This window comes from Mucor velutinosus, assembly GCF_035048745.1.
Source record: "Mucor velutinosus strain NIH1002 chromosome Unknown tig00000041, whole genome shotgun sequence".
NCBI classification, from domain to species: Eukaryota; Fungi; Mucoromycota; class Mucoromycetes; order Mucorales; family Mucoraceae; genus Mucor; species Mucor velutinosus.
Window position 1 is genome coordinate 1,653,783 of NW_027041905.1, and position 24,750 is coordinate 1,678,532.

At 42.0% G+C, this 24,750-nt stretch overlaps 8 protein-coding genes across 8 annotated transcripts; 3 read left to right on the plus strand and 5 right to left on the minus strand.

Moving 5' to 3' along the window:
- Positions 1 to 499: 499 nt before the first annotated feature.
- Positions 500 to 2,579, plus strand: ATC70_000712 (uncharacterized protein; the record flags this gene model as incomplete). The annotated part of the gene is made up of 2 exons (XM_064820123.1): positions 500 to 641; positions 697 to 2,579. 2 exons carry the CDS (start codon positions 500 to 502, stop codon positions 2,577 to 2,579), a joined length of 2,025 nt encoding a protein of 674 aa, XP_064684043.1.
- A 171-nt stretch (positions 2,580 to 2,750) lies between these two features.
- Positions 2,751 to 3,512, minus strand: RPP1 (RNA-binding RNA processing protein rpp1; the record flags this gene model as incomplete). The annotated part of the gene is made up of 5 exons (XM_064820124.1): positions 2,751 to 2,866; positions 2,927 to 2,999; positions 3,060 to 3,187; positions 3,252 to 3,332; positions 3,386 to 3,512. The coding sequence occupies 5 exons, from the start codon at positions 3,510 to 3,512 to the stop codon at positions 2,751 to 2,753; spliced, it is 525 nt and encodes a 174-aa protein (XP_064684044.1).
- Positions 3,513 to 5,478: 1,966 nt separating this feature from the next.
- IFM1 (translation initiation factor IF-2) lies at positions 5,479 to 7,664 on the minus strand (the record flags this gene model as incomplete). Its single annotated transcript, XM_064820125.1, has 8 exons — positions 5,479 to 5,941; positions 6,004 to 6,414; positions 6,480 to 6,584; positions 6,634 to 7,070; positions 7,131 to 7,163; positions 7,232 to 7,329; positions 7,390 to 7,477; positions 7,551 to 7,664. The coding sequence occupies 8 exons, from the start codon at positions 7,662 to 7,664 to the stop codon at positions 5,479 to 5,481; spliced, it is 1,749 nt and encodes a 582-aa protein (XP_064684045.1).
- Positions 7,665 to 8,158: 494 nt separating this feature from the next.
- On the minus strand, positions 8,159 to 12,365 carry ATC70_000715 (uncharacterized protein; the record flags this gene model as incomplete). The annotated part of the gene is made up of 11 exons (XM_064820126.1): positions 8,159 to 8,394; positions 8,462 to 8,812; positions 8,870 to 9,057; positions 9,110 to 9,477; positions 9,529 to 10,209; positions 10,263 to 10,358; positions 10,429 to 11,087; positions 11,140 to 11,323; positions 11,381 to 12,038; positions 12,099 to 12,172; positions 12,225 to 12,365. The coding sequence occupies 11 exons, from the start codon at positions 12,363 to 12,365 to the stop codon at positions 8,159 to 8,161; spliced, it is 3,636 nt and encodes a 1,211-aa protein (XP_064684046.1).
- Positions 12,366 to 12,572: 207 nt separating this feature from the next.
- ATC70_000716 (uncharacterized protein) lies at positions 12,573 to 13,462 on the minus strand (the record flags this gene model as incomplete). The annotated part of the gene is made up of 3 exons (XM_064820127.1): positions 12,573 to 12,798; positions 12,853 to 13,038; positions 13,107 to 13,462. 3 exons carry the CDS (start codon positions 13,460 to 13,462, stop codon positions 12,573 to 12,575), a joined length of 768 nt encoding a protein of 255 aa, XP_064684047.1.
- Positions 13,463 to 17,239: 3,777 nt separating this feature from the next.
- On the minus strand, positions 17,240 to 20,762 carry ATC70_000717 (uncharacterized protein; the record flags this gene model as incomplete). The annotated part of the gene is made up of 8 exons (XM_064820128.1): positions 17,240 to 17,423; positions 17,485 to 17,752; positions 17,802 to 17,990; positions 18,046 to 18,786; positions 18,843 to 18,935; positions 18,992 to 19,469; positions 19,520 to 20,413; positions 20,469 to 20,762. 8 exons carry the CDS (start codon positions 20,760 to 20,762, stop codon positions 17,240 to 17,242), a joined length of 3,141 nt encoding a protein of 1,046 aa, XP_064684048.1.
- A 136-nt stretch (positions 20,763 to 20,898) lies between these two features.
- utp15 (U3 small nucleolar RNA-associated protein 15) lies at positions 20,899 to 21,753 on the plus strand (the record flags this gene model as incomplete). The annotated part of the gene is made up of 3 exons (XM_064820129.1): positions 20,899 to 21,078; positions 21,132 to 21,433; positions 21,549 to 21,753. The coding sequence occupies 3 exons, from the start codon at positions 20,899 to 20,901 to the stop codon at positions 21,751 to 21,753; spliced, it is 687 nt and encodes a 228-aa protein (XP_064684049.1).
- A 602-nt stretch (positions 21,754 to 22,355) lies between these two features.
- On the plus strand, positions 22,356 to 24,392 carry ATC70_000719 (uncharacterized protein; the record flags this gene model as incomplete). The annotated part of the gene is made up of 5 exons (XM_064820130.1): positions 22,356 to 22,529; positions 22,583 to 23,343; positions 23,407 to 23,742; positions 23,801 to 23,991; positions 24,055 to 24,392. 5 exons carry the CDS (start codon positions 22,356 to 22,358, stop codon positions 24,390 to 24,392), a joined length of 1,800 nt encoding a protein of 599 aa, XP_064684050.1.
- Positions 24,393 to 24,750: the final 358 nt, after the last annotated feature.

The following is a 24,750-nucleotide window of genomic DNA, read 5'->3' on the forward strand; positions in this document are numbered from 1 at the left end:
TTAATCTATAGATCTCGAGACCAACAAGATATGATAAACTATGCCATCATCGTGAGAGTCAATGCTGCTTTAAATCCCTCCAAGTGATCCCTCTTTACGTGTAACGTTTGACATATTGACCCCTTTATTTATGCTATTTCTAGAATTTCATGTACAAAACAAAGTTCACCCGGGTAGAGTATTTAGTTTGAGGTAAAATGAGAGGGTATACAAATCAACCGAGCGACTCTGGATTCTCATACTAGCTAGCGGAAGATGGCTTCTTTCCAAGTACTCAAGTGGGCGGTTCACATATTCTACCACAGAGAGCACAAACAGAATACAAGATGAGCAGTATATTCATAAATTGAGCGAAAGTAGATTTTAGTTGCGTGTCACCTATTCTGCATAAAGTTCAGGCTAGGATTGGTAACAGAAAGGCACATTCGCAACGTACATTCGAGGTGTAAATAAGGCCCTATTCTTTTTATATCCTTTTCTCTTCACTTGATTATACACCATGTGTGGTTTCTGTAGTTACTTTCATTTTGATATCTCGGATAACGAGTTTCCCAACCTTGATCTCGATACCGCCTTGCAATACATCCATCATCGTGGTCCTGATTCCCGAGGCAAGTACATTTCTCCTAGTGGACGCTGTGGTAAGTAGTACTGTGTATCCTGTTATTTTATGTTGGGCCTAACCTTATTAAAAAGGCCTTGGCCATGTCCGTCTCTCTATCATCGATTTAAACGGTGGTCAACAACCTCTCAGTAACGCCTCTGCTTCTGTTCAATGTGTTGTGAACGGTGAGTTGTATGATTTTGAGCGTATCAGAGAAGAATTGGAAGCCAAAAGACACACGTTCAGCACCAAGAGCGATAGTGAGATTGCGCTTCATCTTTACGAGGAATACGGCATGGGCTTCCTCGAACATCTTCGTGGTGAATTTGCCATCAACATTTTCGATGCTAAGAAAAACCGTTTCATTGCTGCTCGTGATCGCTTCGGTATCAAACCTCTTTACTACACAGTTTACAACGGTACTTTGCTTGTGGGTAGTGAAATCAAGTCGTTTCTGCCTATGGGATGGAAGCCTGAATGGGATATCGACTCCATCATGCATAATGGTCCTGTCAATGACATGAGAACTTGCTTCAAAGGTGTCTACAAGCTGCCCCCTGCTCACTATCTGATTGCTACTTCTTCTGGATCCATGGAAATTCAGCCTTACTGGGACGCTGATTATCCTGACAAGAACGTCAAGGAAACTCGTACTGTAGAAGAGATGGTTCAAGGTGTTCATGACCATTTAAAGGACGCCATCAGAACCCGATTGAGAGCCGATGTCCCTCTTGGTGTTTATCTTAGTGGTGGCATTGATAGTTCCTGTATTGCTGGTATTGCATCCTCTATTTTGAGAGAGAGCAATCCTGACGCCAAGCTGAAAGCCTTCTGCATCAGTTTCGCTGGAAGTGACATTTACGATGAATCTGCCATTGCTGAAAGAACAGCTGCATTCTGTGGCGCTGACTTTAAGAAATTGTCGCTTACTGAAGATGATATGTTGAACAACTTTGAGGAATCTGTTTGGCACGTAGAGCAACCTCACAACAACTTGAACGCCATTGGTAAGTTCCTCTTGTCTGAATTCGTGCGTGATCAAGGCTACAAGGTTGTCATGACCGGTGAGGGCTCTGATGAGCATTTCGGTGGCTATGCTTTCTTCCACGCTGATTATTTGCGTGAAACTGATAATGCCTCTCCTGATGGGTTTGGCACACTTCCCAACGATCAACGTGAAGCTAGACTCAAGCACTTTGGCGGTCAGGAAGAATTCAACAAATATGGTAAGGATATATTTGCAGGCCACAACAGTGCAGATATTATGACCCGTAAGCTTCTCAATAATATCAACACGCATACTATGCTGGGCAAGGCCCTCACTCTGGAAGACAAATGCTATCACGATGCTGCTCTCGCTCAAGTAGGCAGACCCAACCCTGCTCTTGCCATGGCTGAAAGTCTTAGCGGTATGGCTCGCTACAAGGCCAACAACAAATGGCATCCTCTTCATACTGCCATGTATGTTGAAAACCACACTTTCCTCCCCAACCATCTCTGTAACTCGCTTGGTGATCGTAGCGAAATGGCTCACTCGGTTGAAGCACGCACTCCCTTTTTGGATCACCATCTCTGTGAATATGTCAACGGTCTTCCTCCCTCGCTCAAGATCAAGTGCAATGACGATGGCACCTTGAATGAAAAGTGGGTTCTCAAAGAAGCTGTCAAACCTTACATTACTGAAGAAATGTATAAGCGCACCAAACATCCTTTCCTCGCTCCTCCTTCTGAAGGACGCAATCCTGTAGTGGTCAATCTTCTCGACAAGCTTATCACCAAGGAAACCCTTGAAAGGCTTGGCTGGGTCAACATTGAAAAGCTCCTCGAGGGCAAGGCTGCTTATTTGGAAACTGGAGACCTCTTCCTCTTTAGAGATATGATGATCATGATGTCCTATGTCACTCTTTCACAACGTTTCAATGTTGCTACTTGGGGTAATACCAAGAATGATTTGGCAGACATTGTTACTCGTTAAAACAGACTATTGCTGTAATCCATATCACCCACCTTTTGTATTTTAAGATTTATGTATAAAATAAAATTGCTTTGCTTATGTATCAACAACGATGTAATCTGTTGCTTTTATTTTCTATTAAACTGCTTCCATGCAGTTGCTATTCATTCGGATATCATACGTTAAAGTGTTTTATCTTCTTCTTGAGCTTGTTGGGTTCCATTCACCTGGCGAAAAGGTATCGCCAGTACCAGAAGGTCTCGATGACTTGGCAGCTTCTTCCTTCTTGTCCTTTTGCTCTTTTTCCGCTTATGAGAAAACATATGTAAACAACAGCCCATTAAGTAACATTGCCCCCAATAACTTACCACTTTCCAATGCTGCCAAACGATCCACTTCTCTCTGTTCATCGTCATGCAACTGTTGTAGTTGCAACTTGCGCTAACATCATTCGATTCATTAGTTCCACTGCCATTTTATAGATTTTAAAACACATTATACCTGCTCCCACTCTTCATCCAAAGCCTTGGCTCTCTCCTGCACAAGGGCTTTTCTTCTCTCTTCTTGTACTAATTCTTGTATAGTGGGTGCAGCTGTTCTTGTGTGTCTCAACCATGCCTGCCATTGGACTGTCAAACGTACATGAATACATTGCTTAAATCAACCTCCACCTTTCTCATTCATAGAAATTACCTGGTAATTTGTCTCCATGAAATACTGTCAAATCATTCTCAGAATCGTCTGTCATTTGCACCCATCGCTTCATTCTTCCACCTTTGAATGATTGTAAGCTTTGACCTGTTTGTCATTTGGGTATTTCAACATACCTAATGGGTTGGGACAATCCCAGTATTCATTGCCTTCGAGATCGTAACCGATAAGTGCATGTTTTTTCCAAGGAAATCTAGTCGTCTTATATGCTAGTGAGAGCTTTTGGTATAAAGATTTCGACATGAGCAATCAATTTTATCTATAATAGGACGAGAGAGGGAGGTTATGGTTATAAATTGAAAAGAAATAAAACAAGAACAGAGAAAAATACAAACAATCCGGGGATCTGAGTCAATTGAAGGGACGAGCCATCTCAGTCCAAGAGTCCGAAGACATTCCAAATCAGAGATAATAAAAAGTCTGGCATAAAAGTAGATTTTAAACAATCAATTAATAGTAAAAAAAAAAAAAAAGCTATATCAAAGTTAGGAGGGGGAGGTATCCATTCGCTGATGTTGCTCCTCGGATGACGGCATAAAGCTGGCCATGCGTAAATACAGGACTTGTGTAAGATTTATAGCGACTTTTTTGAGATATTGTCATTGCAAAAGACACCTTCATGAGGCAAAGCTCTCCAAAAAAAAGTTTCTGGGCTAAGCAATTGTTCTTTCAATTCCATGATTCCCATTTAATCAGTGTCGCAATTATCACTGCCTTCAACAGAAAGACATTTAGGTCAGCCAGCAGCAGTGGTGCCGCCCGCTAGAATAGATTGAAACTCAGTTTGTCTTTTCTATTCAGGATTGGATAGATTTAATCCTTTTTCGACTTCTTTAAGCTATTTTGTGAGATTTGACTATATAAATTGTGATGATCACCCTACGCTTCCTAATCCTGCCCCTGGTGGTAGGGCGAAGTGGTAAAACTCCCGTATGCCAACGGGAGGATCCCGGTTCAAATCCTGGTGAACGCAAGTTGTTTGATTTTTTTTGGCGTAGTACTGATGTCCTCGTTTGGTGTTTTGTGCTCTTATCCATGATCTATATTTTGACGATTTCCGCAAGACTGTATTGGCTCTAGGTGTCGCACCTTATTAGTAGTAGATTTCTTTCCCAACTTAATTCAAAAAATATCTTATTCCCCTTCTTTGCAGACATTGGGTCCACCAACAGTCTTTTCTTTCCCTCAGCATGACATTTTAAGGACTTTAAATAAAACTTGGAGCTCGACTCCCCTACAAAAAAAAAAAAAAAAAAACGCTTCCTAATCCATTCTTGAAGTACTTTTCAAGGCGCTTCCAATGATACTAATTGTAATGAATACTTTGACCGAACTTAATGAGCAATTTAATAAAATTTGAAATGAGGTTTTTAGCGAAAATAGGCATATTTTGCATATGAACACCCCCATTAAAGTGATTTCAGATGTTGCTTTGGGTCGAGAGAAACATTTTGAACTGATCTATACCATAGTAAAAGTGTTCATTTTCAAGGTGAAAAACGCGATCGTTTGATTTTCGTAAAAAAGCATGAGGTACCCCTCATGCTTTCTGGTCGGTTTTTGACCATGTTTTTTTTTTGGCCCAAAAAAGTTGAGCAAAGATGTCAGGAAGTTACTACTACTCAAGTACAATTGTTTGGCGTCATTCCGGTGGCTCAGAAAGATCTGCGTGTCAAGATATGAAGGCTTGAAAACTGTCAAATTTGACTGTATTTTTGCTTTATAGCTTTTATTTACACGGCATGAATTACATCCTTGGTAGCTGAAATCTTCTTGAAGGGCAGTCTGGATATAAAGTGTAAAAAAGAATTTTTGTCCAAAATAATATTACCAAATATTGGGCTAGATGCTTAGCTACCATGGTTTTTCACCTTCACCTCGCTACGGTAAACCGCCTTATAGATCAATGTTACCAAATGTTGAAAGATGCGTTATGTTCTTAGTGGATGGGCTAAGCACCTCCTGCAAACCCCCTTCCCCAATGCCGGCTTCCCTGGTAGTTTATTCACCTTGTAAGGTACTCAATTTTTTAAATTTTTGAAAGGGTAGTATGGTTTGTTTGTCTACTTTTTTTGAATGTTTTACAGCATATATAATGATGATAGCTAGACTTGGAGCTTCTGTATTGACATTTTTTTTTATTTGCATTTATAACTAAATATGAATTGATAGAAGACCGCGAGAGAGATGGAGGAGGAGAATGAGGGTGTTAAATGCATAAATTACCAACAGCGTTTTCGATAAGTCTAACATCACCATCCTCCAGGCCACGAATGACTCGTCTCTTGTTACTTTTCGACTTGATCTCTACAATAGTGGGTAGTCCGAAGGCACTCGCCATACCAGCTACGTCTGAAATGGATGCTGTTTGAACCACATCTTCTTCTGAAGCGACGAGTAATTTATCCAATTTCAAGCACAAGTCTCTCAGATTCTCGTTTTCATGCACTTGCTGTATGCAAGGAAGAGCCGTATGTACACCGTTTTCAATGAGATCTCTTACAAATGGGTTCTTGCCATTGGGGAAACGATTGTCGATCCATTTGTTTGAGCGCTGTACCAAGCTGATGATGGCCTCTATGCTCTTTTCGCATACATCCAAAGGGAGATCAATGTAGTTGAGGACTGCTGCGAGAGATCGTGGCAAGTAAGGGTGTTCATTGAGTAGATCCCTGTGTTATATTTACATATTGAGTATTGCTATTCATGGACTTTTTTTGAATAAAGCACTTACCAGACCGAGGGATCACTTCCGAGCGAGACGATATTGAATATAATCCACAGTGCTTCCTTTGTTACTTTCCATTCATCGTTCTTCATGTAATAGGCATGTGATAATGTCGGTGTCCATAGCACTGGATTAGAGCTATAACTGTGTCCAGGAACAGTAATGTGTGCAACGACGCTGTTCATCACCACCTTGTGTTCAATGACATGCTTGATCATTTCTTCGTTTCCAGCTGCTAGATTGGAGATGACGAGGAAGGCATCTTTTCGGATTTCATTAGGTGCTTGTGGTTCCAATAATCGAGTGATGCTTGTCAGTAACGGCGTGCGTAATAGACCTTCAACACAGCTGTTGGGTCCAGATGTGATATTCACCACGGTTCGAATGGCAGGTACAACTACTTTTGGTACGCCATCTCTGTCATGCTGTGTATTAGAACGATTGCACACATAAACATTGCTTCTCCACACTGATGGGCATACCTTAAAAGACTAGATAGTCTCTCGCAGAGTTCATCTGATATATGATTGCGTTGGTGAAAAGCATTGACATCATGCATGTTGTATAGCACACGAGATAATCCCCAGCTAAGCTTCACTCAGTACATCAAATTAAACACACGCTTGCACAACTTACCAGATTTCAATTTCAAGCTTTGTATAATCAAAGACGATAAAGTCTGAAAACACCTTAAACATGGGCAAGTAGTTCTGATAATATTCTGCAACATGGAAACCACCACGAGACATATTGGATAATGCCCAGAGCAACGCTTCCACATTCGAGTAGATATCTTCATCAGAGAATCGTATTTTTCCAGCTGGATAACTCAAGTCTTGCGATTCATCGTATGTATCTTGGTATACATCTTCAAGTACTTTGACAATGGCATGTGTAAAGCCTTTTCTCATAAGCTCTTCTCTGTAATTTGGTGATTCGCCCGCAATATTACCAAGAGCCCATGCAGCTTGTGCCTTCAAGTCTAATGATCCATTTTCTTGTCGCATACAATCGAGCAACAAATCAACAAATCCTGCTTCAATGATGGCATTGGTTTGCTCGGTTGTTCCAGCCTACAAGCGTAATGCGTAAATATGCCATATCATCCGACAAGGATCTCTCAATCAACTTACAGCAACATTGGTGACAATCCATGCGCATTCAAACTAAATATTTCAAGGAGATAAACATGTGTAAAGGAGCTTTTTTATACCTTTAGTAATTTATAACGTACCTTGATTGTATCACCCAGATCAGATCCTATTAATTCCTTGATACGAGGTAAAATATCCAATGCAAGGATATCATTGACACTACTTTCGTCACTATGACCTACAGAATGCTCATGGTAAATCATGAGGGTCATACAAATCCCAATGTATATAGGTTTACCTTGAGTCAAGTATCTACGCAAGAGGCGAATACTTTGTTTGATCTGGTCACGCTCTGACGAGAAGAGCAAATACTTGATGGTAGGCAACTACAACACATACAATAAGCAATCAAATCGGATCTTGAACACCATGAAAAACCCCGTTATGTTCAATACGTACAGCATCCTTCTCTACATTGCCTCCATGAGCAGGTAATTTGTGTATAGAAACATTGGAAAGCTTGCGGCTGATCTCCAGCAATACGTCTTCTGGTTCAAATTCGTCAATTGTCATTTGATGGATGAAGGTTGCTATATATATATATATATAGTATATGAGAAATCTGAGTTTTCTTGGGTTGCTATGCAAATTCACGCAGTTCTTTTTGGATGTAATGGATTCTACCTATGTTTTATGCAGTTGTTGTATAGAGTGATGGGTTGTTGTTTCTAGTCAATGTCTTTCAGGTTGTTCCGTCCTTGGCCAATTACGCGCAGGTCAATAAGTAATAAAACAACAGGTATGAAAGGTTGCAAGATTTGGGTTTAATAAATTAGATTTTTTTTTTTTATTGGGAAAGAAAGGGGGAGAGGTAGAAGTGGTGTGGTGGGCGTTCAACTAAATTCAGGTTGCCAAGTCACGATTGTAATGCAACATTGTTCTCCATTCCTCTCTCTCCATATCTACAAATGACATGAATGAATCAATATGGATAGCTTCCTTGCCATCTTCTTCAAAGAGAGGTTCATCGGAAGTTTAAACACACTACCTTGATGAGACATTTCTCTCTATAAATAATCTTCTTTCAGCATCCAGAAGCCCTTTCCTGTCTGATCCTTCTTAAATGTTGCAATGGCTTGTAGCATTTTTCTAAAAATAATGATCTGCTCTTGATTGATACTAATGTCCAATGCATCTATAATGTCTTGCGAAGTGCCACGACCATTGTGTTTAGACAGGTAATCTCTGATCTTGACAATCATGCCTCCTCGAGCTGCATTATCCAAAATGGAGAGCGACACTTCTATCAAAATTTGAATGTAATAATGCTTGAGTACAAGTTCCATGACGACTTACAGAGCATCCCTTACCTTGTGGCTGTGGACTAGCACTTTTGCCTGATTCCATTGCTCTTCGTTCCTTCATGCGCGCCAGCAATGAACTCGAGGATGGTCTGGCATCATTCATTGCTTTAAAGCCAGATACATTTCCAGAGCCAAATGCGTTTTTAGGGGATGGTGATACAGGGGCACTATGCGTTGAGAATGCGGGGCTCTGTCCGAACTTTGGAGGAGGGGTAGCTGCTCGATTTGAAAGTGCAAATCGAGGTGCTCCAGCTGCTCCAGAACGACCTGTCCATGTGGGTGTTCCAATGTCCATTTGTCGGCGTTGACGCCTGGATTCCTTTAGCGCCGCTGCTGCACGCTCAGCAACGAGAGTAGCTATGTATGTGTAAGAGATAGATGCCATACATGCACTATTCACTGCATGTAGATTACCTTCACGCTCAACAAAGACAGCATCATGAGAGGCAGAATCCATGATTTGGTCGTGTTGCAATGCACTTTGGATGCCTGTCATTTCAAACAAGCTCTTGAGAACATGATCCTCGCCATCAATGCTATCATTTGCTTCCATTTGTTCTCGTTCTTTGCGTCTTTCTTCCTCCTCTAACCGCTCTCCTGCGCTATAAACACATATCAGTCATCCATGCCAATCCAATCAACAAGATACGTTACTATCGTTCCAAGCTATCGACACCTTCAATGGCTACCAGAACCCTTTCATCATCGCCATTCTTTCTCTTCTTTTTCTTTCTGCGAGTGTCGTTGTAATTGATCTCTGTGCCTTTGAACAAATCTCCTGTTTCTGTACCCACAGCATCTTCTGCCCCCAACGTGAATAAGGACTGCAAGTTACTGGCATCAAAGAACCTCCTCTGCTTTGGATCCTTGAGAATCTTGTTTGTCAAAAACTGCTTGTAGATCTGACGATGATATATCTTTTCCTCGATTGTGCCACTCGTCATTAAACGATACACTGTCACCTCCTTCTTTTGACCCAAACGCCAAGCCCTCTCCCTTGCCTGCATATCAGTGGAAGGATTCTATTGGATTATTCATTAGCTTATACATCGGTCTATTGACAGGCGACCTACCCAGTCAGGATCGAAAAGAATGACTCTATCCGCACCTGTCAGATTCAAACCGAGGCCGCCCACCTTGGTAGTCAATAAGAAGACAAAAATATCAGGCACTGTGTTGAATTCATTCACCATGGCAATACGCTGACCAACAGGCGTCGTACCGTCCATTCTCAGGTATCTGTAGTGGGAGCGATTCATCATAATCTCTAGGATATCGAGCATCTGTCTCGTCTGACAAAAGAGCAATACACGGTGCTGCTGCTGTTTCCACATTTTCAACAAGGCTCTCACAACGATCATTTTGCCACTGCGTTCAGGATTGCCATAGTCAGGATCCGTGTGCGGCAGTGTCAAGTCCATGATGTCTGGATGATTGCAAATCTTTCTGACGATATCAATGCCGAACAGCACTTGACGTCGACGCTCCAGAATTGCGTCCATGTCCTTGGACGAGATAAACTTGAGATAAGCACTGCGTTGAGGTTTGGTCAGCTTGCAGAATAGCACTTGTTCGTTTTTTTTGGGTAGGTCAGAGGCGACATCGACTTTCATGCGTCGAAGCAGGTATGGGTTGATCAAATCTCGCAACATGCAAGCACACTTGTAGGCTGTTTGTACCTGAACATTGGTCGCATTCGCATATCCACCAATACCAATAGGGATGGAAAATTGCGTTTGAAAGATGGGCAGCGTCTATAAGTGTGTTAATACCCTCGGTGCAACAGATGAGCCCACATTGTACTCACACCTAATCTGCCTGGAAATATGAAATCAAACAAAGACCACAACTCTTTCAGGTTGTTTTGTATCGGTGTACCTGACAAGATGATTCTATGAGGTGTCTATGCAAAAAAAACAGAAAGAGTAAGAAATGACTTTGAGAGGGGGAAAAACTCAAATATTTTATATTACCTTGAATTGCTTGATTGCCAGCGTTGTGCCAGAGTCAGGGTTTCTAATCTTATGTCCTTCATCTAATACTACATATCCCCAACGATGCTTCAACAAGATCTCTCTGTAGCTCTGAACACCACTGTACGTTGTAATCAAGATACCGCCGTACTTTACGTATTGTTCCACCAAGGCGGCTGCATTTCTACCTGCCTTTGTAGTGAGAATGCTTTTGGCGGACGATCTTGCATTTTTCGCCTTCTTTCTGGACGCGCCCTTTCCTCTGCGATCTGGCTCGTACTCTTCTTCTTCATCATCATCGCCATTCTCATTGTTGTTTTGAAACGTGTACTCTTCTTCTTCCTCTTCGCTGTCTTCCTCTTCTTGATCCAATAATGCTCTGCTCTTACCCTTTCCGTGTACGGAATTCTTGATGCCTGTGCCGCTTGAGTGCAGGATGGCGACTCTCAAGGGAGGCCACCACTTGTGAAATTCTTGCACCCATTGCTTCATCACAGTCGCAGGGCAGACAATGATAGAGGGCTGACCAGGACCAAGGATTTGCGAATAGTAGAGGCCAGATAAAAAGGAAATCACTTGAATGGTCTTGCCTAAACCCATCTCATCGCCCAAAATGCCGCCTACTTTTTGTCGATGCAATTCCCATAACCATTGCACGCCTGGATGCCCGCAATCAGTGCTCAATTATCAGCATGTGTCAACGCAACTTACATGTCTTTTGATAGTCAAACAGGCAATCCCACAGCTCACCAGGCACCTTCATGCCACCATCAAATTCAATGTCGTCAAAATTGGGATGTGGCTCAAATTGTTCCTGTGCATCGTTATCACTGTTACTCTCGTCTTGCGCCAGCCTAGACTCAATTTCTTCCATGGAAAAATTGATAGCATCCTCCTTTAGCATGATCAGCATTTAAAGGAACCACGCTACATACACACACGACAAACTTACATGTGTCTTTTGATAGCGCATGATCTTTCGATTATGAATCCAATCTTGCAGTCGCTTTCTATAATTCATCTCTGATCCGTCGTCATTGTAAATTTCATCCAATTTTCTCGATGCACGCTTGCTGCTAGTTTGCTCCTCGTCATCCAGGTTGTCATCCTCGTCTAGAACGCCATCTTGTCTATATTCGTCCTCGTCGTCCTCGTCCACCATAGCGGTATCTGTGTATTCATCATCATCATCGCCGTTCTGACTCAGTTTGCGCTTTAAATAAGACGATGAAGTCGAAGGCTGCTCTGCTTTATGGCTCGGTGCATGAAGATCTTGATGTGACATCTGACCCACTGATCCAGGAAAAACCACATCCTTCTCTCGTTGTTTGGCATGATACTGTGGCAAGTGGTCAAATGGCGTTATTTTGCCGGTTCTCACAAGAAAGTCTCTTTGTGTCTCATCATCCTGTCTGGCATTCCTGTCCACGGGCACCACAGCCTTGTAGCGCTCCTTTTCTCGATCCTGCATTCTGCCCAGAATGTCGTCCTTGTCCTTGCTCGCATCTCGTAGTCGCTTAGCTTGCTGGTTGATCTTTGGTATAAACTTGTCCTTGTCCAAAGACTCCTTCATCTTCAGCCTCAATGTCTCCAGTTGCTTTTGTGTAGCTCTATAAAACAAGACGCATGAACATCGATCCACATGTGCCGGTTTCATGCAAGCTTCCTACTCTATTTCTTTGTAAGCTTTGTCTAGTCGCTTTCTGTCTAATTCATCGTCTCGCTCAGCTAGTGCTTTATCCGCCTGCAATGATGTTAAGCTCGAGGCATATTGCATGTGTCTCGTCGTCATTTACCTTTTCCATCAATGACTTTTCAAGCACATGCTGATCAACCAAATCAACGCCTAATGATTCCAATTCATTGCTCACCGTCTCATTGCCATCTAAGACGACGTCGTGCTGGTAGTCGGATAAAGGTGATGAAGTCTCGCTCATGATTTGTGATGTATGGAGATATATTGGAAAGAAAAGCGTCTAATGAAAAGCGCAGTAGAACAATTTAAATGCACATCAATATGGCATATTTCCGTGACTGATCAAGTCAAAGCCCATCCATACATATGAACATGATAATTTATTGCATACAAAAAACACAAGGATTTCCTATTATTTTTTTTTATAAGAGACAAACTAATTACAAATCTAAAGGGTCTTATCGAAAATGGCACCAAGAGCAGCCCAAACAGCCTTGGGAGATTGAGAAGCATCAACACCGTACCAAATGTTCTTCTTCTTGTAGTAATCAACAACGGGAACAGTTTGCTTGTGGAAAGCATCCAAACGCTTCTTTAAGGAAACTTCGTTATCATCGGAACGTTGGATAAGAGGCTCACCAGTAACATCATCCTTCATGGCAACCTTGGGAGGGCTAATTGGCGGTTAGCCTGAGTGATAATATGGATCTACTGATTTGACAACTTACTTGAATTCCTTGTGATAAGTTCTACCAGAAGAAGGGTGGATCAAACGGCCAGTGATACGAGAGACGAGAAGGTTATCATCAATGACCAACTCAATGACAGAGTTCAAGGGCTTCTTCTTTTCTTCAAGCATCTCATCCAACTTCTCGGCTTGAACAACAGTACGAGGGAAACCATCCAAAATGAAACTATAGAATAGTATCATCAGTAACGAGAACTCGGACGCGTTGGCATTGCACCTTATCATAAAACTTACCCATTCTTACATTCAGGGTTGTTGTCCAAATTTTCCTTGATCATACCAACAACAATTTCATCAGAAACAAGTCCTCCTTCATCCATGATCTTCTTGGCTTCCAAACCAAGAGGAGACTTGGAGGCAACAGCAGCTCTGAGCATATCACCGGTAGCCAAGTGACAGGCACAGAACTTGTCCTTGATAGCAGGAGCTTGAGTACCCTTACCGGCACCAGGAGGACCCATAATGACCATACGGAGTTCCTGCTTGGGAACACCACCTGCTACCTTCTTTTCAAGAGCTTCAAACTTTTCATGAAGGCTTTGAATGTTCTTTTTGATTTCCTCAAGAATTGCAGAATGTTGATCGGCCATAATGTTTAATTGTTTTTATGTGAAATAAACAGAAGAAAAAAAAAAGAAATTAAAATTTCAAAAAGTTTGCAGGGGGTTTATTATTTTCCTGCTTACATGATCCTCCTCCACTCTCCTCAACGCACTCGCCTCCATACGGTTTCTGAGATGACTACATTTATAGTCGCGGCGCGCGCGGGGTTCAACAGCTCCCTCTCTGTCGTATCTATCTGATGTGTTTGTGTGCTAGATGATGATGATGATTTGTCATGCATTAATCGAGTGCTAGATGTAACATATTCATATGTTAATGACTAGCGTCTGGTCTAATACATCCTGATGACATATCAAGGTGATAATCTATCATCAATTACAATGACATGTTTGGAATGCCGCATGAATTGGGGCAAGACCATGTCTCTTCCAGTCACATTGCTATTTGTCCTATGGCCCCTTTGCGCCATGATGTATAGATCTGGCACTGATAAGACCATTCAATCAAATCGAGCTTTCTCACAACCTGGCAAGCGTTTTATATATGACGAGATTGAGTAACAGTTACACACTCATCTTGATTGGATACTACCCCACATATTATATAATTCACTGTTGGATCCATGGCCCTATTGCAGCTGAAAAAGGCATCAGATTCGAGCAGAAGAGGGACTTGCTCATGCAGCAATGCACCACTACTATCTTATTAGTGTTGCAAAGTGCATTGGCAAAGCATACACCACCAGGCAGCAAATGATAAAGGTAGTATCTCCGAAATGAGTTGTGATCCAGGTACAAAATTCTGATCAACGTTTATCCAACATGATACAAAACGTGTACTTTTACGCTTCGGGCGGTTCTCTACCTTCGCTTCGCTTCTGTGGGAACTAGCGTACGTTGTAGCGACCTACACTGTCGATCACCTTTGTCCTTCTCATTGAACTACTGTCAGCTGCGTCGGATAGTCTACTAGTATAGATTTCTTTACTATCTACCATCATATAAAGATCCTTTATAACTGTGGATCTGACTCCTCAATAATGCCCCACATTTGTTTACGTGGGAAAACTCATATTGAAGCAAACAGCATACTTGCATTGCCTTCTAATCCTCAAGTATATACAAATCGCAGCAAAATTCGGATACATCTGAGCCGTGTTTTCTCGCGTCAGGAGCCGTTTTAGACTACCAGAATAGCGACAAACTGTTACTCTCATCCAGCACTTATTTGCTGACACCTTTGCTCAACTTTTTGGGCCAAAAAAAAACATGGTCAAAAACCGACCCAGAAAGCATGAGGGGTACCTCATGATTTTTTACGAAAATCAAACGATCGCGTTTTTCACCTTGAAAATGAACACTTTTACTATGGTATAGATCAGTTCAAAATGTTTCTCTCGACCCAAAGCAACATCTGAAACCACTTTTATGAGGTGTTCATATGCAAAATATGGCTATTTTCGCTAAACACCTCATTTCAAATTTTATTAAATTGCTCAATAAGTTCGGTCAAAGTATTTATTACAATTAGTATCATTGGAAGCGCCTTGAAAAGTACTCCTAGAATGGATTAGGAAGCGTAGGGTGATCATTACAGTTTATATAGTCAAATCTCACAAAATAGATTAAAGAAGTCGAAAAAGGACAAAATCTATCCAATCCTGAACAGAAAAGACAAACTGAGTTTCAATCTATTCTAGCGGGCGGCACCACTGCTGCTGGCTGACCTAAATGTCTTTCTGTTGAAGGCAGTGATAATTGCGATACTGATTAAATGGGAATCATGGAATTGAAAGGGCAATTGCTTAGCGCAAATAATTTTTTGGGGAGCTTTGCCTCATGAAGGTGTCTTTTGCAATGACAATATCTCAAAAAAGTCGATTTAGATCTTACACAAGTCCTGTATTTACTTATAGCCAGCTTTATGTCGCCATCTTATTAAGAGTATCAGCAGCAGTGAATGATATGACAATTCTACTACCAAAAAATATGGCACAAATGGAAAATGTAGTATACAAATGCTGCATAAAGCTTAAACTCTCTTTCATGTCGTTTCAATAATAGCTTCCGTTGATACCAGTGTATAGGCAAAGTGAGGAGGATGCAGGGAGAAATACACCTCCCTTTCTGACTCTGATATAATCTTTCTTCTATTATCAATAGACCGCTTAAAATCTACTTAAATAGCAGGTTTTTATTGTCTCTAATTTGAAATGCCTTCGACAAGAGCCCGCAAGGCGACACTGTCATCGAGCGTAGCGAGGTTGATCGGCTATAAGTAAATACAGGACTTGTGTAAGATCTATAGCGACTTTTTTGAGATATTGTCATTGCAAAAGACACCTTCATGAGGCAAAGCTCCCCAAAAAATTATTTGCGCTAAGCAATTTCCCTTTCAATTCCATGATTCCCATTTAATCAGTATCGCAATTATCACTGCCTTCAACAGAAAGACATTTAGGTCAGCCAGCAGCAGTGGTGCCGCCCGCTAGAATAGATTGAAACTCAGTTTGTCTTTTCTGTTCAGGATTGGACAAATTTCGTATTTTTTCGACTTCTTTAATCTATTTCGTGGTGTTCGACTATATAAACTGTAATGATCACCCTACGCTTCCTAATCCATTCTTGAAGTACTTTTCAAGGCGCTTCCAATGATACTAATTGTAATAAATACTTTGACCGAACTTAATGAGCAATTTAATAAAATTTGAAATGAGGTTTTTAGCGAAAATAGCCATATTTTGCATATGAACATCCCATAAAAGTGGTTTCAGATGTTGCTTTGGGTCGAGAGAAACATTTTGAGCTGATCTATACCATAGTAAAAGTGTTCATTTTCAAGGTGAAAAACGCGATCGTTTGATTTTCGTAAAAAATCATGAGGTACCCCTCATGCTTTCTGGTCGGTTTTTGACCATGTTTTTTTGGCTCAAAAAGTTGAGCAAAGGTACCAGGAAGTTACTGCTACTTGAGTACAATTGTTTGGCATCATTTCGGTGGCTCAGAAAGGTCTACATGTCAAGATATGAAGGGTTGAAAGCTGTCAAATTTGGTTGTATTTTTGCTTTATAGCTTTTGTTTACACGGCATGAATTACATCCTTGGTAGCTGTAATTTACTGGAAGGGTAGTTCTACAGCCTGTGCAACTTCTAATTTGAATAGAAGGCATGGTGATTTTGGTAAAACTGATCTATGCAAATTTTGATGCGATATGTTGCTGGTAAGCTTATTAACTGGAAATGAAACCCCGAATTTGCAGCTTGAATACTATGGTTTTGAACCTTCGCTTCGCTGCGATTAAGCCCTCATATAGATTAATATTATCAAATGCTAGATTAGACGCGTTATGTTCTACCCCCAAACCCCTCCCCATTGCCGGCTTTGCCGGTGGTTTTATCCATCTTGTACGGCACACAATTATTTAAATTTTGAAAGGATATGAATGTTTTACAGTATATATATAGTGAAGAAGATTGAAAATAGGTCCCTCTTGGTACTATAGAGAAAGAAGGCTTTATTGATTTAACCGTTAAACGAGAAAAGAAAAAGCGGATCATTAGTTGATTATCTAACGCAGCCAACAAGATGACTCCATGCATAATCTCGTCTCGATTCTCAAAAGTGTAAAAGGCTCTCAAACCCACGCTTGATTCTAATATATAAACTGAAAAAAGAAAACTAGTGCGTGGCAGCAAGCATTTGCATAAAAACTTGTTTTTCCATTGTAGTTTATTTGAAAGCAGTTTGAGCGGATGAACTGTATATGCGTAGCTATTCAATCACACTGGTAATTCCCTCTCTGTTTATTTCTTGTTCGTTAAGCGATCTGCCAATAACAAAAGCCAACGATCCAACCGTTGTTGGTGTGTAGTATCATTGATAGCTAACGCCAAACATGCTGCACAAAACAAGCCAGATTCTTTTCCATCTCGAGTCAAACAGTCAATGGCGATTTCGACAGAGCCTTCTGTGTCTGATAGCAAATAACTGAAATCAACGACGTGTTAGAGGCAAGTAGGCCAAAATAGCATGGGCGTCTCACACTTACCATGTTGCTGTCAAAGTATCTTGATTGCCTTTTTGCAGTTCTTTTGCCCACTCACTGAACAATGACTTGACGATAGGGTCTCCAGGCGGTAATCTTAGCTTAGCTACCACGATGGCCTCTTGAAACATACTTTGCTGTCTGTACATGGCAATGGCGTCATAGATATGGCTACAAGCAATGTAGCATGAAGCAGCAAGGTTGAACTGTTTGGCTGATTCCATCTTTTTTGCTTGGCTCAACATGAGCTCTAGCCACTTTTCTTTGCTTACTGTATCAGCCATTAGTACGAGATTTAGTATTTTGAGACATGAGCTTACCCATTGGACTTAGTGCTAGTATCACCCAATCTGCTAGACCGTTGTTTGTTGTGTCTTGATCAAATACAGTAAAATGGCAGCGCATGATATCCATAGCCAGCTTGATATCAAACTTGTTCTTGACATTTTGCTCCACCTCTGCAGACCACGGCTGAACTATGTTTTGCTCATCCCGGTCCAAGGCACCCACTATGCAATATATTAGCTGTACATTTCACAGATAGCCGTATGGCAAGCAACATACCTTCCAGGTCAAGCAAGTGTCGAATATCATTTTTATCGCCATACAGTAATTCATGTATATTCTGATGTGGCTCTTTCTGCGTTCCATCATCAGCATCCCACACGGTCAAATATTTTTGCACAGTGGCATTTTGAAGTTGCTCTTGTGTCAAACTTTCTTTAATCTTGAAGACGGCTTCCTTTACCTTTCCACCCAGCAATTTGTCGGCTACGATCAAGCAGCATTGTTCCCGTTTGAGACGACTCGTCGAGGCTTCGGAAGCCTGAGCAGTATTCAGCATGGATCTCGGTAGGTTTGTGTGAGCCTTGGTCTTCTTTTTTGCGGGTGGGGTGGTAGACATATCCGTAGTTGAGGAGGAGGAGGAGGATACTTCCTTGCGCTTCTTTTTGTTCTTGACCAGTGCAAATCTCTCTCTATGGTACTTTGTTGGCTCATCGTCCTTTCGTTCGTCGTAAGGGTAATCATTGTAATTCCATTCGTATATAAATTTATCTTGTCCTCCGCTGAATAGGGAATCCAAGGCGATGTGGTTCCATTCCACTGTATAGACACGGCTTCGATGTTCATTGAATTTAGCTATTGGCTTCGAGGTAGTAATATTCCACACGTAAATGCAATTGTCGTCGGACGCTGAGGCGAAAAGAGCTTTGTCTGGATGTGAGCTCCATTTGATGTCGTTCACAGTTTCTTTGTGCCCATTGAATTCAATTACATTAGCATGTTGCCCCAACATGGGGATATCTACACAAGCAACCAGTTAGGCAAGCATGCCTTTACGCATAGTGTATCGCACTTGCCTTGTTCGCTTTCCAAGCTGACAGTCGATACATCGTACACTACAATTTGGCCACTGCGACTTCCTGATGCAAGGTAGAGCTTATCTCCAACATCTATAATACAGCTGTTCAGTAACATATCATTTTTACGAGGAATCAGCCCAACGTACACTTCCAATCAAGCGCTGTGACGCATTGACGCTGGTAATTTGAGGTATATATCAGCTTAAGTGTCTTTAGATTGTAGATTTCGATAAAGCCGTTTGTATGGCCAAATGCTATCCACGTCAGCTTTGAATCCACTTTGAGCGAGTGGCGATGCGAGTCTATGCTTTTGAGCTTATTGAACCAAGCAGGATTGAGTCTTTCCAGCACCTGGCATAACAGGGCGGGTGGTGTCTTGACATTATTCATATCGTAGACGTGCACAGTGCCATCTCCACCGCAAGAAATCAATGGATGTCGCATGTCCTCTCTCTGCAGTACATCACACATGTCGGGCCCCCAGTCAATGAATGGCGCACTGTTGAGTGTATGGTGCTTGTGAAATTTAATGCCATTGTTTTTTACAAAAGAATCACACAATCCTACGTGCCCAAACTCGTTTGAATAAGCGGCTGTTCCTTCTACAGAAGGATGGCTTCGAATCTACTTGTAGTCAGTAAGCTCATAGCAGGTACACATCTGCTGCAACTTACCTTCTGAATCCGTCCCTGAAGACCTCTCCAGATGACCATAGCAGCATAGTAATTGGGATCTGTTTGAGGCTGAATGACATCTTGTGCGGTAGAAAACTTCCAGTACTTGATCTCCTTCTCTCCCATGGCAATAGCCAGCTGCCCACTGTCCCAAGCTGGCGTATCCATACAGTAAGGGTACTTTGTCTGTGTCTTGATGATCTGTACGTCGTTTCCAAGCTGCGTATCCCATTTAATGACCTGTGCATCCATAGAAATACTGATCATCTGACTGCCTTGATTGGCAAAGTTTAAAACAAACACTTGCCGAGCATGCTTATCCATTCTCTTTTTCGTGTTGACAATGGGTCTCGTCGGATTGGATACATCAGCACAGACAATGGCACCCAAGTAGCTGGTAAAATACAGTGTGTGGTCTTGCTGCCAGCTCACTTGCACCCAGGTAGCCGCAGACTTTTGACCCCCTGTGGGTTGCGATGGCGGGCGAGGCAGTCGAATGGAGGATATGATGGATTGAGCTGCATTATTCCACAACAAAATCTGAGGTTTTCGTTTGGTGCTGAATGCGAGCAAGGGCCATTCTGATGAATGACGGGACGGCTGCCAATCCAATGACTGTACTGGGTCTGTGTCTTCCATGATTTGGCTGGCAATGGTCATCGACAGATCATTATGGATTTCGTAGATAAACACCATGCCATTTTCGTAGCCTGCAGCGAGATAGTCTCTGCCGTCTACTTGGGTTGCTGCCATGCATGTAATGGGTGATGTGAGGCTGGCGTCGTGCGATTTACATGATTTCAGCTGAGCGTCTGCTAATACAAACGTGCCAGACTTGTCTCCAGATATGACCACACTGCCTTGGCGTATGATCTTTAGTGAAGTAATGTCTTTCTACCATTTGCATAAACGTCAACATCCCCTTATTTGGCTCTTGCCAGATACTTACACTGTGCTCGTTATGCGTGGAAATCAGAGACCCAGACATGAAATCCCATAACCGCACCGTCTTGTCTGCTGCTGCTGCTGTATAACAGTACTTTCCGTATGCTGCAATGACATCCACTCTATCTTCAGCCGCCGTGAACGAATTGCAGTACCTGAAATCCTCCAGTGCGAGTACAATGACCAGATTTCGGCTTGAGTACAGGTAAAAATGAGGTTCCACAACTGCAGTAACATAGAGTGAATACCAGTTGGGTGCTGGTGGATAGCATCGATGCATTGGATAGATCAAGTCCATGCTGTGTTTTGCAGTATGAAGAAACAGTTTGGGAGATTATGAAAGCCCAAGAAAACCAGTCCATTTAAAATGGGCAACAAAATTTTTTGGAAAGCATTCTTTCTCTCTTACTTTCAACACGCATAATACAGCAATCATGGAGGTGGATCCACGCATTGTTTTACCCGGAGATGTCATTGATGTAGATGAAGCATCTACCATTGTTTTGGGTCCAGGCTTAAGACAAGAAGGTGATCAGATTGTCGCCATGAAAGCAGGCATTTTGCAACATTTGGAGGTCGGAAACAGATACTGGATCGAGAGTAATCAAAAACGAGTACGTGTATAGCCTGTCGCTATATAGAGGGACATACTAAAGTAGCGCTGTAGTATATTGCATCCACCGGAGAGTCAGTCGTTGGCACAGTGATTGCCAAGATGGGAGAGTATTTCCGTGTCGACATTGGAACAGCACATTCAGCCGTCCTGCCCATGATGGCATTTGAAGGTGCTACCAAGCGCAACAAACCCAACTTGAATGTACAGTCGCTTGTCTACTGCAGAGTGTCCATGGCAAATCCTGATATGGAGCCCGAGCTTGAATGTGTCAATCCCAGAACTGGAAAAGCAGATGGATTTGGTGAATTAGTGGGTGGATTTGTGATTAAATGTTCGCTGGGACTCTGTAGAAGGTAAGAGAGAAAGAGAGAGAGAGAGAGAGAGAGAGAGTGTGTGTGTGTGTGTGTGTGTGTATGTGTATGTGTGTGCTGCTGTGTATAAAGAGTGTTGTACTAACAGTCTTGAAAGATTGCTCAACCCCAACACACCGATTTTGAGTTATTTGGGCGAACATTTCCCCTTTGAAACAGCAGTTGGCATGAATGGCCGTGTATGGATCAACTCGGAAGAAGTGAAAAATACAATCTTAATCTCCAATGCCATCCAAAACTCTGAATACCTTAGTGCTGATGAATGCAAGCAAATGGTGGAAGATCTCGTAAATAAGCTATAGTCTCTTTATATCCAAATCATGTAAATAAAAAATATAATTACCCAAGTGTGTCATAAGAGTACTGAATTCCTCCTCCCTGCTATTTGGCTGTGGGTTGAGCAACTAGTGGTAGACAAGCTTCTTTCCAGTCTTGCTAGGAGCAGTATGCTTGGACTGATTCTCCATTGGCAATGGCATCTACTCCTTGGAGACAATTGGTGCTTGGAAGCAATTGAGAAGGTCTTTGCTGAGTGCATTCAAATAAAGCGTGGCCGTGCAAATGAGATTGTATCACAACTGCTTGCTCCAGGGATATCTCCTTGTCAAATGCCAAAATCAAAGAAGATCTGTTGAGGGCATATTTTATTGATATCAAATGTCGCACATGGTGCCTGCTGCTGCTCTCTGGCCAGCCCTAATTTTCTCGGATTTGTGCTCTTGTGACACAATGCTAAATAATGAGCCATTCTTTGCTCTGCAATACAAGATAGATCTAGGGAGTTTAAATGCTGTATTGATGAGATCCTTTCGTTTCATTTGATGGTTTGCATTCGACAAGTATTAAAGTATGCGGGGATCGTTCGTTTCCTTCTTTTTTTCTCTTTTTCACTAATCAAATCACAATGGAACCCCCTACTCAAGTTGGTGCTGCTATCCCAGCACACACCCCTCACGCTGTGTCTGTCATGTTTCCCACATGGCAAGACAACATCTATTACGAAGAAGGCAATCCAATTGTCACTGCCAAAATGGAATGTGGCTATCCTCGATTCTTTATCCATCCCTTTATTCAAAAGGTAAGCTACACATGTGCATGTCTAAACGACGCATTGACCATCTTCTCTCAAAGCTATGCACTCGTCTCGTAGCCAAGTTTGGCAAGGAAAACGATTCAAGCATGCTGTTTCCTTCGCATAAAGTAGCGGAGCAGTGTAGATCATTCATGAAACGTTACTACAAAGAACCCACCGGCACCGTTCGTATTGCAGAGTTCGAGATTGCACCCCTCCATGCCTCCAACGAGCTCCAGCCTGTACCTATTCACATTGTTCTATTCCCTCAAGACGCATTCCCTATCGCCAAACAGTTCTGGCAGCACTCTGGAGACATTATTTCCTCTCGCATGGCTGAATACTGCTTGCGTATCATGGACGACAATCAGCAAAAGTCTGCCGAGGAAACGGCCTCCAAGAAGGACGACATGTACAGACCCAAGATCACTATGGGAAGTCGTAGCAGAAGCCATTACAGCAGCAGTCGATCGATCCCAAAAGTCGGGCAAGACAAGGAAGAAGAGCATGTCGAGCAAAGCACTTATTTGGAGGAACGCTATGGCCGCAATTTACCTGTGAAATTCGCAAACAATGCCAAAGTTGCTTTGAGAAGACGTATTGCAGGTGTCTTGAAGGGAGAGAGTGAGTTCAGTGACAAGGAAAGCAAGACATCGTGCGCTGATTTGGAAGAGCAACGTCAGCTGAAGGGCGATCGTGGTATTCGAGGTTTGTCTGAGGAGGATGTGTACTTGTACCCTTGTGGCATGAGCGCTATTTATCATGCTCATCAAGCTGCTATGCTTATTGGTGATAGCACTGCCAAAAGCGTGTGCTTTGGGTAAGTATTTGTTACGATGAGTGCTTTCGTTTGGCAGCAAAAGCTAAGTTACCTGTTTGATAGATTCCCTTATACCGATACCCTCAAGATTCTACAAAAGTGGGGCGCTGGCTGTCACTTTTATGGCCTGGGAGAGGATGAAAGCATGGATGAATTGGAGGCACTTTTGAAATCAGGCGAAAAGATCTTGAGTTTGTTCTGCGAATTTCCCTCCAATCCCTTGTTGAAGTCTCCTGATATCAAGCGTCTTCGCAGACTGGCAGATGAATACAAGTTTTTGATCGTCATTGATGAGACCATTGGTAATTTCTGCAATGTCGCTGTCCTCGAGTGGGCTGATATGGTCGTGAGTAGCTTGACAAAGGTGTTTTCTGGCGACTCCAATGTCATGGGCGGAAGGTGAGTTTAGGCCTGAGAGATCGACGGGAATCAGGCATCTCACCATCCTTTTTTTTAGCATGATTTTGAATCCAAACGGAGCGTATTATACACTATTAAAGGCTATCTTGAAGGCAGAGTACGAGGATTTGGTGTGGTCTGAGGATGCCGTCTTTTTGGAGCGTAATTCTCGTACATTCAAGGAACGATCCAAAACCATCAATCGCAATACAGAAGCCTTGTGCGACTTTCTAATAGATCATCCCAAAGGTAAGGGCGGCTCAGCGTAGGAAAACCACAGGCACATGGTTGTTAATTTTACACTCCCTATAGTGGAGCAAGTTTTTTACCCAAAGTTCACATGCAGAAACCATTTTGACGCTGTCAAGATTGATTCTGAAGATTCAGGATATGGAGGTTTGTTCTCTGTGGTTTTGAAAGACGAGAAGAGTGCTGCTACTTTTTACGACAACTTGAGCTGTGCTAAAGGACCCTCCCTTGGTACCAATTTTACATTGTGTAGTCCTTACACTATCCTTGCTCATTACACAGAGTTGGATTGGGCTGCTCAATTTGGTGTGGCACGTCATTTAGTCCGTGTCAGTGTTGGTTTAGAAGACAGAGACAAACTATTGTCCATGTTCAAAATGGCCTTGGACACTGTTGAATAGATCTATATTATCCACACATCTGTCATTCCCTCTTTAGTTGCTGAAAATTATTATTGATGAGCCTAACTGTGTGTATAATAGAAATAAAAGTCATGTATAACTTTCTCTCACTTAATCTTTCGATTTTATATGAAAGGAGATGCACGATCTGACTAGTAACATATCTCACTTTGATTTGAAGCTGTGTTGAATGTATTTGAAACTAGCAAATGAGCAAAGACAGCACAATAGTTATGAGATTAAAAAAAATGGTAAGTTTATGATATTGCAATAAATGAAATAGTCTAAAATGAATGTAAAGAGAAAGAAGTATGATAAAATAATATTATATAAACACTAATAGTACAAAGAGGTAAAG